Raw genomic sequence first — 19155 nt, 5'->3', positions numbered from 1 at the left:
TCACTTGAGCAGCTCCAGTGTGATGGTCCCCCGGGGCTCAGCCTCCACACTCTTGCCCCAGAACTTCAGCTTTGGGTAGATGGAACCGTGGAACATGAAGTCTTGATTGAGACCTTCTGAATAGAATGCACTAATAGGAGGGTGGTGACTGACCTGCTCAGATATAAATCTGAACCCTAAGTCTTCCCTAGATCCAAAAATGAGAAAAGGGGAAGAGAAAAAGCCACATTAATGACAGCCATAACAAAGAGCCATCAGCTTACCCACCAGTTGCCACAGTGTGCCCTCCCCTAGCCGCTGATACAGGATCTGGGCCCAGGAGCCTCCAGTATGACAGGAAGCAGACCCAGCAACAATCTCTCAGGTGACACGTCTGGCTGTGTGCCAGCACTCTGCACTACACTGCCCACTACCACACAAGCTCTCCTGAGAGGGAGCGTCTGTCTGTCCCACTGCCCACCCCACTGACACCTCAACCTTGCAGCCATCAGCCAGGCAGGCCTCAGATGCACACTGACCTCAACCCCAGGGACTCCTAAATGCCAGTGAGCCCACGGACTCAAATCCTATGAATGGGTGCTCCTGTCCAGCCCTCATACAGGCTCCCAAAACTTCTATGATGAAATGTCTCACATCCAAGAATATTCCTGGCCAGGAAACAGGATTTTAGCAGACTCCCTTATTCAATAAAAATGTCAGTTTTTAATTGTTCCGGAACTATGAATACACCTACAGTTGTAGTCATTAGGAATTATAAAAGCTAAACCACATAATTACTAACTTAGCTGGAATCAGAATTCCCAATCATTACAGAGGAAGGAAAGTTGAAAAATTAGATTTTAAAAGGTTGCCTGCCAAGGTATGTAATCTACAAAATGAATACTTGTCTAAGAAAAGCAAGTGTATTTTTAGCTGTTCAGGAGGCTATGAAGGGATGAGAGACAGTGTACACAGCCTGGTCTGCACAGCACTGTGGAGTAGGGCCACTTAATATCAGGAAGCTCAGTGTGGAGACACCAACACGCAGGCCTGGAGAGGAGCACATTACGAGGGAGTTCTCCTGGCAGCCTCTGAATTAAATCCCAAGTCAGGCTAAGTCTCTGATGCCAGCACCTCGGGGCTGCTCCTGTTCTCTCCGCATCCACACTTGTCCTTTTTGTTGAGACAGGTCACACTATGTGACCCAGGCTGGCCTGGAACTTGTAATCCTCCTGCCTAAGCTTCCTGAGTGATAGAATTTAGAGGTATGAGCCACTATGGCTAACTCACACAACTGTTTTTACCACCCAGAAATGTTCTCTCTTACTTCTCTCATCCTCTTTTTATCCCTTCTTCCTTTTGGTTTTTGATACAGGGTTTCTCCATGTAGCCCTGGCTGTCCTGAAACTTGTTCTTGAGCTGAGAGAGATCTGCCTGCCTCTGCCTTTTGAGTGCTGATATTTAAGGTATGTGCCACCATTCCTAGCTAAGAAAAATGTTCATGATACGATGCAAAAGTCACCAATTACCTCACACACAAGAAAACCTACTAAGATGTGGCACCATTTTCTTTGGTGGGTTGCATCTGTTTTCTGCTTCAGCACTGCCACATTCCATACTGAGCATCGCCACGGCCAACTCGCCAACAGGCATTTAATGAATTCCCAGACTACCAGCTGACCCTGATTGGAGAGCAGTGGCAGATTGCACACCAGAACTCCTCTCTGCAGAAAGGACATCAGAGCAGGATGGCAGGTGCTGGCCCTTCTGCCTGCAATCCCACAGCCTGTGGCAAATAATCATGATGCCAGCCAATGAGAATGCCTCATCTAGTTCCTTCTACTTACTTCCTTCCCCATCAGAAAAGATCTCCTTACTAAACCACACTGCTGTTCTCTGCATTCCTGAGGCATAAGCACACTGTACCAGCCATACATGCAGCACAGAATAGGGCCCACTAGGAACGTGCAAATTCAGTAAGTGACAGTGAGTCTCTGGAGCTCAGGCAAGGCTAAGGCAAGAATGCAATAGAGTCTGTGACTTATGACTAGGAGTGTTTACCAGGGTGGCATCTCCAAGACAGTTTTCTGCATAACTGCAGGAGACCCAGAATTGGCAAAGTAGGTAGCAACAATCTCCCAGCCCAGCTGTCTAGTGGTTCACCACAACCCGTATGCTCCAGGCCTCAGTGGTCTGCTAGGACCAAGGGTGAGAATGGGAGATATGCACTGCTCGTGTATGAGCGCCGGCCACTGTCTGCCCTGTCCACCCCACCATGCCAGCCTCGTGCTCTACAGGGTCCCAAGAGAGAAACCACTCGGGGATTTCAGAAACACAGACTACACATGGTAAGGCTAGCACTTTCCTAAGGCACCGAATGAACAATGGCTGGGCAGTGTCTCCTCTCTTAGGTCACTGCTCTCTCACCAAAGTGATTCTATAACCCGCATAATCCTACTCATTAGTTCTCATTCCTTTTTGGTCTAAAACTAGTGACCCCATGTCTCTGCCATGTAAGACACATATGCTACCAGTGGTCTAAACAGCATGGCCCCCATCCTTGAGCCCACTGTACTAAGATTCTATGCCAGACCCTCATATGGTACCAGGGTTCTATCTCATCTGTAACACAGCACTTCATGTGTGTGAATACCTTCTTACCCACAGCATTCCAAACACTTCAGTAGCTCCTAGCTCCAAGCGTCTATCCTAATCTGAGGAGTCAATGCTGAAGAGAAAAGTGAGCTCTTCTTGTTCATCCAAGAGCCCTTCTGCAAAAGATTCATTATGAACTCTCCTTACCTGATCAACTCGTAGGTCTCCCCCAAGAGCGGATTAAAGGGTTTGCCAGTTCTCTCCCACTGGGAAGCCACAGCCGAGACAGCAAAGGCAGCTACAGACTGCAAATAATCCAAAGGCAGATCAGAACAGCTTCAGTCAAGACAGCAAAGCTGCTCCCCACAGGTATCCAAGGCACTCAGTTTACACTGCCCACTGTGCTGACTTTTCAGTTTTTGACTAACTCTTTTTTTAGGATTACAGAACTTTTAGAGAAACACCATTATATCATCATCATCATCATCATCATCATCATCATCATCATCATCACCACCTACTGCCTCCTCAAAGTCACAAAGAGGGAACATGTTTTCTCCACCCCAGGATACAAATCCTGCATACGCTGAAGCAATCAATGTCCATGTGTCTACACACGCATGTTTACATGCATACGCATGTGCACAGGTAAATTCCCCCCACATAGGCACATGCACAGATGAGACAGTAGAAAGAAGTCAACTATGTGAGGCTCACAGCTGGGAGTTCTTAGACTGGCCAGATACTTGAAGAGAATACAATTCCTCCAGATAGCCTACCAACAGAATACCTGGGTCCCTACAACTATGGGGCCAGTCAGTCAAACAGTTAAAGCATTGGGACTGTCCTCAGTCGTATGAAGTGCCCACCTGCATCCTTTCCAGGGGCTGGGACTGATCCGAGGCTTTGTGAATGAGGTACACATGCTCCATGTACTCCGTGATCCGCTGCAGGAAGCTCAGTGGCTCATTGAAGGCAATTGGCATTGTGATCTTGGATAGTTCCTAGAAGCCAGAAAGACATCTGCTTAGGCCTCTGAGGCTTCCGGGGCAAATATTCCACTTACTCTACTGTTCTAAGGATCACTTCCCAGAGCCTCAGATTCCCACACAGATAAGGTCTTAGAAACTCTCTGTGGACAAGCTATCTGTTGTGAGCCCTGGTTTCTACCTTGACGTGTCTTCCTGAGAGGCAGCGATGGCAGCTTTCTAGGAGCCACTCCCAACCTGAGATCACAGGAGCTCCAAGACAGCCCCCACCCTACCCCTGTCCATTTTAGATGAGTGGCATCAGCCCCAAGTTTCCCACTGTTAAAGTTTGCCCTTAATGAGCAGGCGGTAACAGCGCATGCCTGTAAGAGAGCAGAGGCAGGAGGATCTCTGAATTAAAGGCCAGTCTGATCTATGGAGTGAGTTCCAGAACAGCCAGGGGCACACAGAGAAACCCTGTCTGGACAGAAAACAAAGCAAATGTATCCTCAGCATCCATGGTCTCCTCCAGGATGACATGGAAGCACCCGTGTGCTTGGCAGGTAAGCCCTTCTACAACGTGGCTCTGCCTGGAAGCTTTCAGAGTCTGTAAAGGAACACCAAGGGACAGAAGTGATGCTGGAGCTCCTGCCTCTCTCCACAGAGTTCATGCAGAGAGGACAAAGGTCTTCAGAAGCTATTCTTGAACGGGCTTCCCGAAAGGTATTAATAGAGAAGATAGAAGGGCTATCAGAAGAGTGAGGATGTTATGACAGGGTAGGCTCGGGCGCTCCAGAAACTACAGGCTTTGGTTCTTAGGATGATTTGCAGGCTTTCAGTATGGGGGGCTAGAATGACACCCCCACCAGTACCAAATGTCACTAGAGATTGATAGAGTTCCCTGGGAGAGATAGTATGCTCAGTGTATTGCCAGCAAGACAGACAGGTCCTGAGAGACAACATTCTGGGAAAGGGTAGGGCCTTGTTTACTGATTTAGGGAGATCCCACTGAAAGCCTGAACTCACAGATCCTGAGCCAGAGTCAGTCAGGTTTCTCAGACACTAAAAGCCAAGCTGAGAGACATTCAGACATCTGGAAATATAGGGATGCTTCCATAGGAGAAAGGTAAGAAAAGACAAGGCTTCATAGACTGCTGTGCATTACATACCTGTAAAAGCAAAGCAAGCTGAGCCTACAACCTATAGTGCAAGAGGTCAGAGAGGCCAGCAGTGGGCAGGAAGAAACACACAAGGCTTCCAGCAAGAGAGGCTGGCTGGGCTCACGGCTACTCTCATGCACACTGCTCACCTGCTCTAAACCTTGGGTTCCATAGGCCAGACTCCACCTCTGCTCCTGGGTACGGTACCATAGCCTACAAAGTGGATTTGGCTACAGGCAGCAAAATTTCTCCTTTGATCCAGGATTGCCATGTCTCAGCACCCATCCCTGAGCCTCAACAAATAGGTATGCAGGGCTAGTGACTGTGATCTGCTTTAGTCAGCCAAAAGCCAGAAATGGTTTAATGTCCAAAACAGGGCATCATCTCACTAAACTGAAAAACCACCAAGAACGGGGGTTGAAATAGTTACAAGATCACTTAGATATTGTTGGCTGAGGGGTACAGAAAAGCCTATTGCCTCTCTGAAAGCACAGGAGGAGACTTCATAAGTCAGGGTGTGGAGCATGCAGTGAGCTGCCACAAGCATGGGTGACAGTTACTTGTGGGGAGAGATGAAGCACAGGAAGCTGAGCTTCTGAGACTGCCTGCCATGTTCTGGATGTGGACAGAGTATCAAGGCTTCGCCAATCAACTGTGAAGAATTAAGAGGATGACTTAATCCATCTATGTTGTTAATGCCAATCTTCTGGAAAGCCATCAGAATTAGGTAAAATCATTCCATGGTTGACTAGGGTAGCTAAGAAAGCAGGACAGGAGCTGGTGAGATATTTAACAGCTACACTGTACAAGAGAACTGACTCCTGCAGCCTGTCCTCTGACCTCCTCATGCACATGTGTGGACATAAATAAACATAAATAATAATCACAGGACAGGAAGAGTCCGTGAGACAGCTCAGTGGTAGAATGCTTCTGAGGTTCTGGACTCCGTCCCCAGAACTGTGAACAAACAACACCAAAAGGAAAAGAGACCAACAGACACACAGCCGTGTGCACCCCTCCCTGCCTTCCCCTGTATGTCTTATGCTGCCTCAGGACTCTGCCAGCATTAAAGTCATCACCAGACACATGTTCTTGTCTTGTAACTCCAGACACAGGAAACAGAATAAGTCTCTTTCCTTTACAGTTCGTCCAGTCTGTGGTATTATATAGGCAACAGAAAACTGACTAACAAACATTTAATGAATTTGATTTTAACTCATATTTTGAAATAAAATCATAAAAGGAACCTGTAAACATAAAAAATGAAACTGATGAACCTACACGGCTCTCCCAGACCTATGCACAGTCACTCATAAAAAACTGGAAAACTTTGCACCAGGGATACACAATCAAGCAATTAGAGTAAGGTAACGTCCCCAGGAAGACATATGGATGTTATGCAATTCTGAATGAGCAGACAGGAGCTCTTTGTTTTTGTGTATTCTGATCCAAAAGAGAACCTATACCTACAACTTCTTCCAGTTTCCCAGTGCCAACCCCACACCAATATGTCTACCTTTAATCCACCTACAGAGCTTTAAAGTAAAAGGCTAAACGTGTTCTCTCTGGGCACAGGGTATCCCAACAACAATATGCCATTAAAAGAGCACAGGCAGACACACCTGAAATTTGGCAACAGGTACTTCTGGACTCTTGGACTTGAGTTTCTAGTTGTCAAGACCTGGTTTGTGCATGAAATGTGCCAGAGACCTTGTTATGGTAATTTCATGATATCTATCTATCTATCTAGATAGATAGATATATAGATATATATGGCATGCATATATTTTCTTAGATGCTGTGATGGTTTGCATATGCTTGGCCCTGGGAGTGGCATGATTTGAAGATTAGAAGGTGACCCTGTGTCACTGTGGGTGTGGGCTAAAAGACCCTCATCCTAGCTGCCTGGAAGCCAGTCTTCTACTAGCAGCCTTCAGATGAAGATGTAAAACTCTCAGTTCTGCCTGCACTATGCCTGCCTGGATGCTGCCATGTTCCCACCTTGATGGGATTGAACCTCTGAGCCTGTAAGTCAGCCCCAAATATATGCTGTCCTTTATAAGACTTGCCTTGGTCATGGTGTCTGTTCACAACCCTAAGACAGAAGTTGGTACCAGGGACTGGGGTATTCCTATGAAAGGCCTGACCATGCTCTTGTTTGGAAGAATGTAGATTTGAAAGACTTTGTTACTGAGTGTGTGGACCAGGCCTAAGAAGTTTCTTTTCTTTTTTTATTGGATATTCTCTGCATTTACATTTCAGATGTTATCCCCTCCCCCAATACCATCCCCCCTTCCCAAGAAGTTTCAGTAGAGAATTTCAGTATGTGGCCTAGAGACTGTTCTTGTGGTATTTTGGTGAAGAATGTGGCTACTTTTTGTCTTTGTCTGAAGAGTCTGCCTAAGACTAAGGTGAAGAGACTCAGATTAATTGCATTGATAAGAAAGTATCAGAAAAAAAACCAACATAGACTTTGTTCTCTGGTTAGGTCTCATGAAGAAGATTTTAAACAAATGTAGCAAGCTTAGAAAGGAAAAATATAAAACGGTCTGAGTATTAATGGGGTATTAGGATGTGAAGCGGAGCTGAATACTGGGTTCAAGGATCCTACTCAGCTAAGTTTAGATCCAGGCAAGGCAGTTGGTACACACCTTTAATCCCAGGAGATAAAGCTAAGAAGATCTCTGAGTTCAAGACCAGCCTGAGACAGAGTAAGTTCTAGGGGAAGAAAAACTTAAATCTAGATATGGTGGTACACACGTTTAATTGGTGCAAATCTGAGTTCAGGGTCAGTCTACAGAGCAAGATCCAGGACATCCAAGCTTAGGCAGTGAAGGCGTTGTAAAGGAGAAAGCTGGTGATAATGTAATAGAACAAGGGGACCACGTTCTAGCTTCAGCAAGTGGCAGAACTTGGCAACTTTGGCCATGTGGCTCTGGCTTTACAGTCAAAAGGAGGAGACTACTGGGACAATTGGTACTGGTTAGCTAGAGCAAAGAATTGAGTAGTACCTAAGGAGAGACCAGCATCACTGAGGTGAAATCTTCTGGGAAGCTGTTCCAGAGATAGCCAAGGTTGTACCTTGTGCTGCAGCTGTACTTGGTAATGTGTAAGAATCACCCAGGTGGTACTGGTTTTAAGGCATGAAGGGTCATGAAGAGCAGCTGAGGCCTGGTACTGTGAGAGGCCATGGAAGGCCACTGGTGAAGGTGCAGCCTCAGTTGTAGTTGAAGGCCCAGGGCTGAATGGGTCATGCAAAGAATTTGAGGCTTAGCACCATGAAGAGAGACTATGAGATATTATTGGTGAAGCCTAGTTGCAGCAGAAGACCCTAGTGTATTAGAGATGCCAGTACCACAGGATGATCACCGAGCAGCAGCGGCAGTGAGTGAATCAATCTAAGCTTAGAGTGCTACAGAGGGCAGAGCTGGAGAAGCGATGCCAGCCCTTTGGAGGAAGCCAGAAGATCTGTGTGGATCCCAGACACTGAAACAAAAGCTATAAAATTGAAGTTGCCTTCGAGACCCCAGATGCCAGAGCCATGGGCTATCTGCTGAGGAAAGCCGCTAACAGGGAGTGGAACCAGCCCAGGAGAAAAATTTGTTGCAGTCAACAAAGATAAAAAGGAGTTGAAGATCTGAGGACTGCTTTCACATCAGACATGGAGATGCAGAGTTTGGAGTTTGCCCAGCTGGTTTCCTGTCTTGCTTTGGGGATTACAGTTAAGTGATCGGATGAATCTCAGAAGAAACTTTAAATTTTTAGCATTGTTGAGACTGCTATAGACTTTGGAAGTTGAACTAAATGCATTTTGCATTATGCTATGTTTATAAACTCATATGTTTGAACAAGCCTCAGAGGGCCAGGGAGTGGAATGTGATGGTTTGCATATGCTTTGCTCAAGGAGTGGCTGGATTAGAAAATGTGGCCCTGCTGGAGTAGGTGTGTCACTGGGTGTGTGCTAAAAGACCCCTATCCTAGTCTTCCACTAGCGGCCTTCAGATGAAGATATAGAACTCTCAGCTCTGCCTGTCCCATGCCTGCCTGGATGCTGCCATGCTTCCTGCCTTGATGATGGATTGAACCTCTGAGCCTGTAAGTCAGCCCCAAATATACGTTGTCCTTTATAAGACTTGCATTGGTCATGGTGTCTGCTCACAGCAGTGAACCCTCACTAAGACCGACACCAACAGTACAAACCTCATAGGTTTTAATACCTAAATCCCATGCTTCATGTGACTCATCTGCACTCACCAAGCCAATGCATTTCTTCAGGATACTCCACACGCTGAAGTCGCTTCTGGTGAACATGGGAGCAGGAAGGGCTGTTCTGTGAGGAATTTGAGAGCAACAGAAATTTATTACCCAATGGAGTATGTAGGAGTAGCAGGTATTTCTCACAGGAACTGCTCAGTGTCATCCTGGCTTAAAACTGAAACATCAGTCTCTTAAACAACGGCATGCTGGGAGAGAGAGGAGGTCACAGCTGACACTACAGGGTTTCTGCACCACTGTTTCTAAGTCCTCCCAGGAATGGTTATTGGTCATGGTGGCCCCTGCAGGGGCCAGGCCATTGCTGTCCTTCCGTGAGCTCAGGACAAAGCTGACAATGAGAAGGGAATCCCTCTGCTTGCATCCCTACTTCCTGATGTAGAGTCCTCTGCCTGACCTCAGATGGCGGGCAGAACGGAGACTGCAGGAGTGAGGTTCTTCAAGAGTGTCCCAAGGTGCATCCCTTTCGAGCCACCTTCCACCCAATGTCACCTTAGCCTCAATTTCCGCTCTGGCTACTAGGAAAGACTAGAGCCTACTTCATCTATAACTGTGGGCTAAACACTGGCTCCATGTGTGGGAAGAAGCCTCAGTAGCAATCTGCCTAGCTTGAAGGAAGGAATGTGGCCCATCATAGGAGTACAGAGAAGGCAGCATAGAGCGAGCCCTTAGATACACATGACAGCTCTGGGCCCTTAGAGGACAACCTAGTTTTTCTTGTGGAATTCCCAATGACACTTGTCTGAAGAGGAACCAGAGAACCCTGACTGGGCATTTTGATCCTGGAATAGTCATAGCTGGGGTCTTGTCAGGTAAGGCCTCACAAAAGGCTCACTGAGTCAAGGCAAGCTAGGTTTATTTGGGAAAAACCTCTGTTGAAAAACACCTCTCTGGTTGCTTACAGTCAATTCTATGGCCTTTTCTTGAGTATAACAATGGGTGTGAAGGGCAAACCCACTGTGAGGCTGAAGCAGGTGGCCCTGGGCTGCATAAGAAACAAACTGAGCAAGTGTGCAAGCCGCGGAAGCAAAGCTGCCTGGCTTCTCTGATGAACCCCTTTATTCCCAAGCACATGAATATGTTTCCTCTTGGTTAAAGTGTTTATCACAACAGGAAATAACTAATACCCAACTGTTGCATGAAGCTGGGAAGGGTCAAAAGGAGAAAAGACACGGGGGAGAATGGCAAGGTTCCAGGCTGAGACAGCAGTATGGAGGAGCTGGAGGAGCTTGAGTATACAGAGGTTTAGATGCAGAACTCAAGACAAGAGGCCCCAGGGGAGGCAGAGCCAGGAGGGTGAATAAAGACAGGTCTGAGTAAGGCGACATGAGCCCTCGTTTCCTTTTTTTTTTTTTTTAAGATTTATTTATTTATTAAATTTATATTTATATTATATATATGTACTTAATATATTATTATATATATATATAAGTACACTGTAGCTGTCTCCAGACACACCAAAAGAGGGCATTAGATTTTACTACAAATAATTGTGAACCACCATGTGGTTGTCAGGACTTGAACTCAGGACCTCTGGAAGAGCAGTCAGTGCTCCATCTCTCCAGCCCTGTGAGCCCTCATTTCAACAGTGACCATGTAGATCAACATCCACAGTGCAACACCCGTCTGAGCAAACAGTGAAGACAGGAATGAGTCCCTGCTACAGGAGCTTCAGGCAGAGAACAAGGGTGACACAAACAGGGTGCTAAGTGCCACTGTGCTGAAGGAGAATGGGGGAAGGCAGCACACTGGGTGCAGAGTGGACATGGAGAGCCTCAAGGTCCAGGGGTATGCAGTGGCCAAAGCATCAGATGAGGGACAAAATGGGGTCTCATGCTCACTGTGATGTTTGGTCACAAGGTAATGCACACTTGGGAGGGAGCTGGTGAGAAAGTAAACAAGCTCCTTACACAGACCCTCACAGCCCACGTCAGATACTCCTGCACCCACTAAGCATGTGAATGTAGGACAAGAGAAGGCAGAGGGAGCCTGCCCTGAAGGCAAGTGGGCCATGTATTAGATCAGCAGTGAGGCTGAGGGTCCACTGAGGCCAAAAACACCTTCTAGAACATAAGCAGAAAGCCTATATGCCCTATGGGCGCTTTCCCTGAGATTGAGAAGCTTCTGTGATGAGCACATAGTTTATCAGAGCTGCGGGAGTTAGAGAACCGTCACTAGTCCAGCAGTCACGCACATCTCAGTCACAGTAAGAACAGGATTAACCTGGTGCCTGGTGTGGCAGGTGGTCAGTGGGTCAGTAAATGAGGCTGTGGATCATGCTCTGTACAGACTGTGAGCCAGCCTGGAACAGCACTATCACTTCGTGGAAAGAGTTATGGGCAAACAGTGGACAGGCATCAAGTTTCATAGGACACCTGGTGGCTAGACTGCTGGGGGTGTCACCTTGGAACTAGGGCTGCTTAGCTCAATTCATGAGACTTAAGGGAATACTTTATAAGATATATAGAGGTAATCCTTGATACAAGACAGCATACCTGTGCTTTTGAACTCCATTCTCTTGTGGTCTCTCCCCATTTTTCCCACTCCTAGTACTTTTGCTGGTATCCAAGTCAATCATCCCACTAATTTTATTTGCCTCTGAAAATTCCCCTGTAGAATTATCAGAATCAAAGCCTGCAACAAAGAAGTAAAAATGGTCACCTTCTCCAGACCTGGGAGATGTAGAAGCCTACTTCAAGACACAGAGAAGCCTAAGGATCTGTAAACCTTCTGTTTGGTTTGGTTTTTGAGGCAGGATCTTACTATGTGACCTCATCTGGCCTTCAGCTCACAGTGATCCACCAGTCTCTGCCTCCTGAGTGCTGAGATCATGTGCCACCATCTCCATCTGAACATTTCTAAGTGGTACATTTAGAATAATCATCTGTCCCCAACTCAGTGAAAGCGATGGTCCCCTGCGGTGTCAGGATGCAGAGGGTGTGGAAGCAGCACCTCTACAGCCTACTGTAGCCTGCTAGGATGGCAGAGATTCTCTCAACATCAACGACACTGAGCCCCTCTTTGAAAATATCAAGACAAGCTACTTCAAAAGCTCAGGGGTGTAGATCTGCTACACCAAGTCCCTGGCTGAGAGAGAAATTCTAGGGGATGTGTGAGGAGGCATGGCCTCCCGGGTATAGCTGGGTATCTGTCTATAGACTCCTCCTCTGAGGGCTGCTGAGGCTGTTCTACAGCACACTCCACTTGTAGGCACACACCAATGAGAAACAGAGTCAATGGGTCTAAACTGAGCATCGAATGGCTGACACTCCATGCCCAGAATGGAAGTACTAGCCGGGAGGTGGTGGTACTCGCCTATAATCCCCGTACTCTGGAGACAGCCCCAACACACACACACACACACACACACACACACACACACACACACACACACAGTCCTTACATGCTGTCTCTTAAGAACCAATCAACCAATCAAGGTTCACCTCATGAGAGAAGCCATCATTGTCTTTGTAGGAAAACTACTGTCAGGTCTAATCTAACACACTCCTGGCCTTTGGCTAAGCCAGACCAAATCCCATATTCCACACCCCACAGACCTCTACACAGGATGCAGTTGCTCACCTGTGACGGCATCAAAGAATTCTTCCTCCCCGTTCATCCTTCAGTGACAAGGCTGCCACTGCTGTGGGGTTTGGTCCTCCTACTGGATCATATCTGATCTGTACTTAGGTAGAGGTGTATGGATCCTGGGAATCTGAGGGGAGAAATAGTTTGGAATGAACTCAGCCTATGGTCTAGAAACAGCTTGTAAATCCCACCCCCCCCCCTTTTTTTAAATTTTGTTTGAGACAGCATCTCACTCTACAGCCATGCAGACCAAACTGATCTAGAAATCAAAGGGCTAGAACTGCTACCATGCTCAGCCAAATACTCATTTGGAATTGATCTAATCACTCTCCATAAGGGCCACTGGCACACACCTTTAATACTACCACTCCCCAAGTAGAGATAGTGGATTTCTGTGAGTTCAGGTCTGCCTGGTCTACATAAGGAGTTGCTGGTCAGCCAAGATTACATAATGAGACCCTATCTCAAAAGAGAAAAAGTAGGAAAAAGAAGAGGAGGAGAAAGAAAAAGAATTTAAAGAAGAGAAAAGAAGGAGGAGGAGGAAGAAAAAGAATTTAAAGAAGAGATAAGAAGGAGGAGGAAGAAAAAGAATTTAAAGAAAAGAAGAGGAGGAGGAAGAAAAAGAATTTAAAAATAGATCTCATGTCTAAGTAACAAAAAAAAAGTAAATTAAAACAAATTTATTCTTTGAGCGGCAGGAAAAGATGCATGCACACCAAATATAAAGATGAAAGATAGCTAAATATTGATATGGTGGAAAAACTGACACTGACTCCTGTCCTCTGACCTTGTACATTCCTACCCCCCCATACACACACAGTAAAGAAATAAGAATAGATTAAAAAAACACAAAATAAATGGGTTAACAGTTCAAGGCCTAGGACCACAGAGATTGCTCAGATAGCACTCAGGCAAGCAGACTGGAAGTTCAGATGCCTTGAACGCACACATGTGGACACGTCGAGGCAGTCTGCCCGTAACTGCGGCTTTGGAGGTGGGACCCCTGGAGCAAGTTGACTAGCAAGTTCTGAGTTTGATCACGAGTTCCTATCTCAAAGAATAAGGTGGAAGAACTGAGAAAGATCCTAAGTGAATCAGTCTCCAGACTCCACAATCATGCATACACATACATACACATATGCACACATGTAACTCCACACATGAAAAGATGCACACACACACACACACACAATTTAAAATAAGATCCAGCATCCCAAAAATAGAGTTCCAGGCCAGCCTGAGCAATTTAGTGAGAGGATTTTTGTCTCACGATTAAAAAGTAAGCTCAGCAGGTAAGAGTGCTTGCTACCAAACTTAAGCTGAACTTACTTGCTGGAGCCCATACAGTAAAAAAGGAGAAATGAGTCCACAAGTCATCCTCTGAGACATGTATGCATGCCACAGCACTCACCCATACACAGAATGCAGGGAAAGTAGAGGAGAGGGTGGAGATGCAGCTCAGTAGTACAGCACTTACCTAACATGTGCAAGGCCCTAGGTTTGATCTTCAGTAAGTAGTATAAAAAGAAAAAAATTAAAAACAATGACTAATACATCAATAAGTAATCATTATTTTAAGAGATACATTTTAAAATAGTCCTTTATAGTTAGTTATTCAGGAAGATGATAAAATATTAACTTAGGAAGACATGTGGGCAGTTAGAGCAGTTTTGACAGACAGTCCCCTGAGGGTGGGCTCTGCTGTGAGTCATGGGGAGCTGGATAACAAATAGCTGGAATAACATGTCAAAATATTTGACTCTCATCCACTCACACCAACTGTTCTTTTCCTTTTTGGTGCTAAGGATGGAGCCCAGAGTCTCACACACACTTAGGCAAACACTCCACTGTGGGTTACATCCCCAGCCTGGACACCAGAGAGACAGCTATATAACTTTTCTCAAAATTACTTTTAGTAATTTAGTAATCAGCTTAGCATTTTAGAACTCCTGTACAATAATTTCTCCTGTTGGGAAGAACACTTTCGTTTTGTTCAGGACAGGGTCTTTGTATCTCTGTATGTAGCTCTGGCTGGCCTTAGACTCACAGAGATCCACCAGCCTCTGCCTCTGGACTGCTGAGATTAGGTGCACCACCATGCCCAGTCCAAGGATAGGATTTTAAAACAGCGAAGCAAAAGTTCAACTTAAAACCAGGCATGCATGCCTTTTATCCCAGCACTTCTGAGACGGGAATGAGAACCTCTGAGTTTGAGGCCAGCCAGAGCTACATGATGAACTTTTGTCTAATAGGAAAACAACAAACATCTTCAAATTGTTTCAAGGGGTTTGATTTTTTTTTTCCTGAAAGTAAGTAGAATGCTACATGTAACTTACAAACTCTGCTACATGTAACTTACAAACTCTCTGAGAAGTTGCCTGTGACCCCTGAGGGACAAGCAAAGTCCCAGGTGATAAATATGGCTTCTGCCTTTGGAGTGACCAACACAGTACTAGAGACAATACCCACACAACCACCGAGGCCTTGCTTACTAATAAGGGTCTAAGCATCTGATTACCAGCCAACCCCGTTCCTCAGCTTTGGTACTTCTCTCTTCTTTGCTCCCTTCCCAATGTAAGTGAGGAACCAGACACCTATGAAGCAACACAGAGCAGCCACAGTTCCCTACATGGTCTGCTGTGAACTGTGCAAAGCAGAATGTGCTGCTTATTTCTAAAGCTGCAAGAAAAGAAACCGCTAAACTCAGTAATGGACAGCATTCTGTCCTACAGGTAGCAAGACAACCAGATGGCTACCGATGTGCTATGCCTGCCCCTCCAGATAGATCTCTACAAGGTGACTGGGCCCAAGGCCCACCCTGGTCAACAGAAATGAGCAGCCATCCTAAATGCACAGATTCCCACTAACAGCTCCATCAGCTACCACCTATACTGACACTGGCCTATGCACTGTCTCCCCTTCTGCCCCTACACAGCCTCCTTCTACAGTGGTGATACACAGGAACAACCTCACCAGATACTGACTGGTACCATTTGTTGCATTTTCCAGCATCCAAAATTGAGAGGCATCGTGTGTCTGTTCACTATACACTGACTACTCTGCAGAATCGCTACAACGGCACAAAATGGACAAAGCCAAGAGGCCAAATCAAAGCCCCCACAGCAAAGATAAGACAACCTGGATACTGAAAAGCATGTAACAGACTGACCTAAGACGTGGATGACCCATGTTCCTAGCAAACATAGAAATGACTGGTGACTAAGAGCCAGTGAATTATTCTTGGGAAAAAGGAATGGGCTGAGGATGTGGCTCAGCTGATGAAGCACTTACTCATCAAGCATATAGGGAAGCCTGGGCTTGACCCCACAGTACCATACAGATCCTGTAATCCCAGCACTCTAGAGATGGAGTTCAAGGTCGGCCTCAGCTACATGGTAAGGCCAGCTCAGGATGTATGACACCCTGTCTCAAAACAAACAAATAGGGTAAAACTGTTTCCCAGCCCTCAACTAAGATCACATGTGACCATCAAAAGCAGTAACAGTCTGGGGAAAAAAACCACATGGCCAGCTAAAGCCACCCTGCTGAGAAAATCATGCCAAAATGAGCCCTGCATCTGGTTTAATCTACAAACTTAAGAAAATACTCAGAAAAAGGATTGTGATAGACACTGTGGGAGCCCAAACAGCAGCGCCCAGACTCCAGAACCTTCCAAGCCAGAGACAGCTACTCCAGTAAACAAGTTACAAAGGAAAGAAAGTGGCAAAGGGCAGGATTATCTCAACAGCAGCGCTTCTGCGGTGGCGGTGGCGTATGCCTATAATCCCAGCACTTAGGAGGTGCAAGCACAAGGATTAGGAAACCAAGGTTATCCTGACTGCAAAGCAAATTGGAATACAGCTTGGGTACAAAAGACCTGTCTCTAAATAAATTCACAAACAAGTTTTCGGAGCTAAGGGTGTGTTTTGGCTGGTAGAACATTGCCTAGCATTTGTAAAACCTGAGATCAATTCCTAGTACCTGGAAAAAAAGCTATAAATGACTCCCAGGTGGTAGTCGTACACATCTTTAATCCCACTGGGGAGGCAGAGGCAGGCAGATCTTTTGTTTGAGGCCAGTCTGATCTACAGAGCAAATTCCAACAGCCAGAGTTACACAGAAAAACCCTGTCTTGAAAACTCAACAACAAAAGGGGAAGGATAAAATCTGGAGTGAATAAAGAAAGAAAAAAAGAAAGCAAGCAAGCAATGGGAGGGAACCCAAACAGAGAAACCAAACAAAATTAGCAACAAAAACAGCCCACATGCCTTTAACTCCACCACTTGGGAGGCACAGGCAGGTAGATCTCTAGGACAGTCTGGTCTACATAGTGAGTTCCAGGACAGCCAGGACTAGAGAAACCCTATCTCAAAAACAAAACAGCACTAATGGGGGACTGGAGAGATGGCTCTGCAGTTAACAGCACTTACTACCCTTGTAGACAGCCAGGGTTCTTGGCACTGGGATGGTGGCTCATAACTGTCTGTAACCCCAGTTTCAAGGGACCCAACAATACCTCTTAACACTCTTAGACTCCTGCATGCACGTGGTGCATGTACATCTGTACATCCGTACATACATACATACATACACACACACACACACACACACACATTCAGGCACATACACTTAAAATAGTTTTTTTTTATAAAAACACACTAATATCATGCCTGAAACCATGTTCAGAGAGGCCAGTGAGATGAGTGGCCCTTGGGCAGCATGAGGACCAAGTTTGTGTATTAATGTCATGACAGTGTTTTTCAAGGGCTCTCATGTTCTAGAGCTGTACAGACATGCATGTAGGTAATATAGCAGCCTGCTGAGTGTCTCTTCAGAAGAATCAGGGAGAACACATGGCAGGATGGGCTTGGATGGTTTGTGTTGATCCTAGCACTCAGGAGGTAGAGGGAGGTGGATCTCTATGAGTTCAAGGCCTGATCTACAGAGTAAGTTCCAGGATGGCCAGCCCTACACAGAGAAACTCTGTCTCAAAAAATCGAAAACAAGCAAAAGGAGAACCAGTCTTGGTAGGCCTTTCCCACAAGACTCCACAAGGTCATGGACCCGATCTTGTCACTCATCCTCAGTAAGTCCCACAACTGTAAGTAAAATCATTAACCTCTAACTCCCAGCATGACTGCAGGCTGCCATGGAGGAAACAGAACTTGCTCAAGGGCCTGGGAAGACTGTTGTACTCTGTCAGGCCAAACCTGGTGCCACTGCACTAGTTTTCGGTAGACCTAAGCCACCAGAAGCTGGGCTTGGGGGGGGGGGGGCCAAGGCCAACTACACCAGTGTTCCCAGGGGAACTCTCCTGATGGACTGTCACAACAGACAAGATCTGCAGGAAAACGAGGCCACGTGGATACCCAGCACTTCAGAGATGGCCCACAAGGTGGAACAGCACCTATCAGTTCTCAGACCTTCTACAAGTCTGTCATCTTTAGGACCTGCTTTAGAACATGGCTCCCAAGTCTATGTAACCTACAGACTCTGTTTTTTTCTGTTGAGCAGAAAACCCAGAGAGAATGCAAAATTGTATTTGGCAAATGAGCATCTTCTGTTAAAGGAAACTATGTCTGGCTTGCTGAGCAGAACATCCCATTGTGGAGAGCTGCAGGCGCAGAGTCAAACTATCCCGGGTTATCTTTGCTCCCCTTAAACACTCGTTGCCCACACTTTGTTGACCTAACACCCCTTTGACTATCAGGTAAAACCACTGAGTGTATTCTTAGCAGACTGCAGGCTCCCACCAACCAAAACCCCAGAGCATCATCAGACAGCAACACTGAATCCACAGCCTCCAGCAGAGCATTCTAAGCTTTGCTGTGCTGCCTGCCTCATGTTCCCACCAATGTAGTCAGTAAAAGACCTGCCTGTCTTTTGTTCTGCAACCGCACTAAGTTCACGACCCTGCATCCATAATGGGACATTTTACTTGGGGCAACCTGAATCCTCAGGGCTGTGGGTTATGTCTTTCCATTTATTTATTCATGTATATATTAGGGGTGAAGGTGAATGTTTGCCACAGGCAGCACAGAGGTCAGAGGATGACTCGTAGAACGCCTTTTGTTTCCAGCATGTGGGATGGAACTCGGTTCAACAGGCTTGACAACGAATGTTTTTACCCATTGATTGACTCATTGACCAAAGAGCTATGTTGTGTGTGTGTAGACACAGCTCTCTACCAAAGCTGAGACCACAAAGCAGACAGAAAGATAGACCTTACCTCCTTAGCAATGGACCTACAGGTTCTCTTGCCCTCATAACCAACCCATAGGGACTGCTTCAGGAAGGGCTCTGGGGTTCTTGTTTCTTTAATCAGTGCTGTCTAGTCAGGTATTTCCCTTTCTGAATTCTAGAGAAAACCCAGGAAATTAGTTCTGGCTGGGCATCATTTTGGCTTTTTACCTTCTCCACAAAACTCTAGGCTGGGGGCAGGGCTCTCTCCTTCCATCTGGTCCCCAAGCATACCGTCACCATAACCCCTCCCCAATTTGGGACACTCAACAATTGTTTACCTAATAAATGCCCATCTGCTTCAAAAAGGGCCCTCCCAGGCTCTTCTAAAGTCCCTCTATCCCTCTGTGTGC

The 19155-nt window shown here is 46.2% G+C and overlaps 1 protein-coding gene across 3 annotated transcripts in view; it reads right to left on the bottom strand.

The window, feature by feature from the left end:
* The window catches only part of OSBPL2 (oxysterol binding protein like 2), a 42606-nt gene that overhangs the window by 11968 nt on the left and 11483 nt on the right, over positions 1-19155 (bottom strand). For all 3 annotated transcript variants that reach the window (XM_080924891.1, XM_080924890.1, XM_080924892.1), the window contains exons 2-7: positions 12557-12689; positions 11470-11608; positions 8957-9032; positions 3444-3578; positions 2782-2879; positions 5-187 (exon numbers count right to left, since the gene is read on the bottom strand). In XM_080924891.1, the coding sequence (XP_080781017.1) occupies positions 5-187; positions 2782-2879; positions 3444-3578; positions 8957-9032; positions 11470-11608; positions 12557-12593 (668 nt within the window). In that variant the 5' untranslated portion in view covers positions 12594-12689. The remainder of the gene's footprint in view (positions 1-4; positions 188-2781; positions 2880-3443; positions 3579-8956; positions 9033-11469; positions 11609-12556; positions 12690-19155) is intronic.

The sequence above is a fragment of the Micromys minutus genome, assembly GCF_963924665.1.
Source record: "Micromys minutus genome assembly, chromosome: 11".
NCBI classification, from domain to species: domain Eukaryota; kingdom Metazoa; phylum Chordata; class Mammalia; order Rodentia; family Muridae; genus Micromys; species Micromys minutus.
This window is presented reverse-complemented; position numbering and strand designations above follow the sequence as displayed.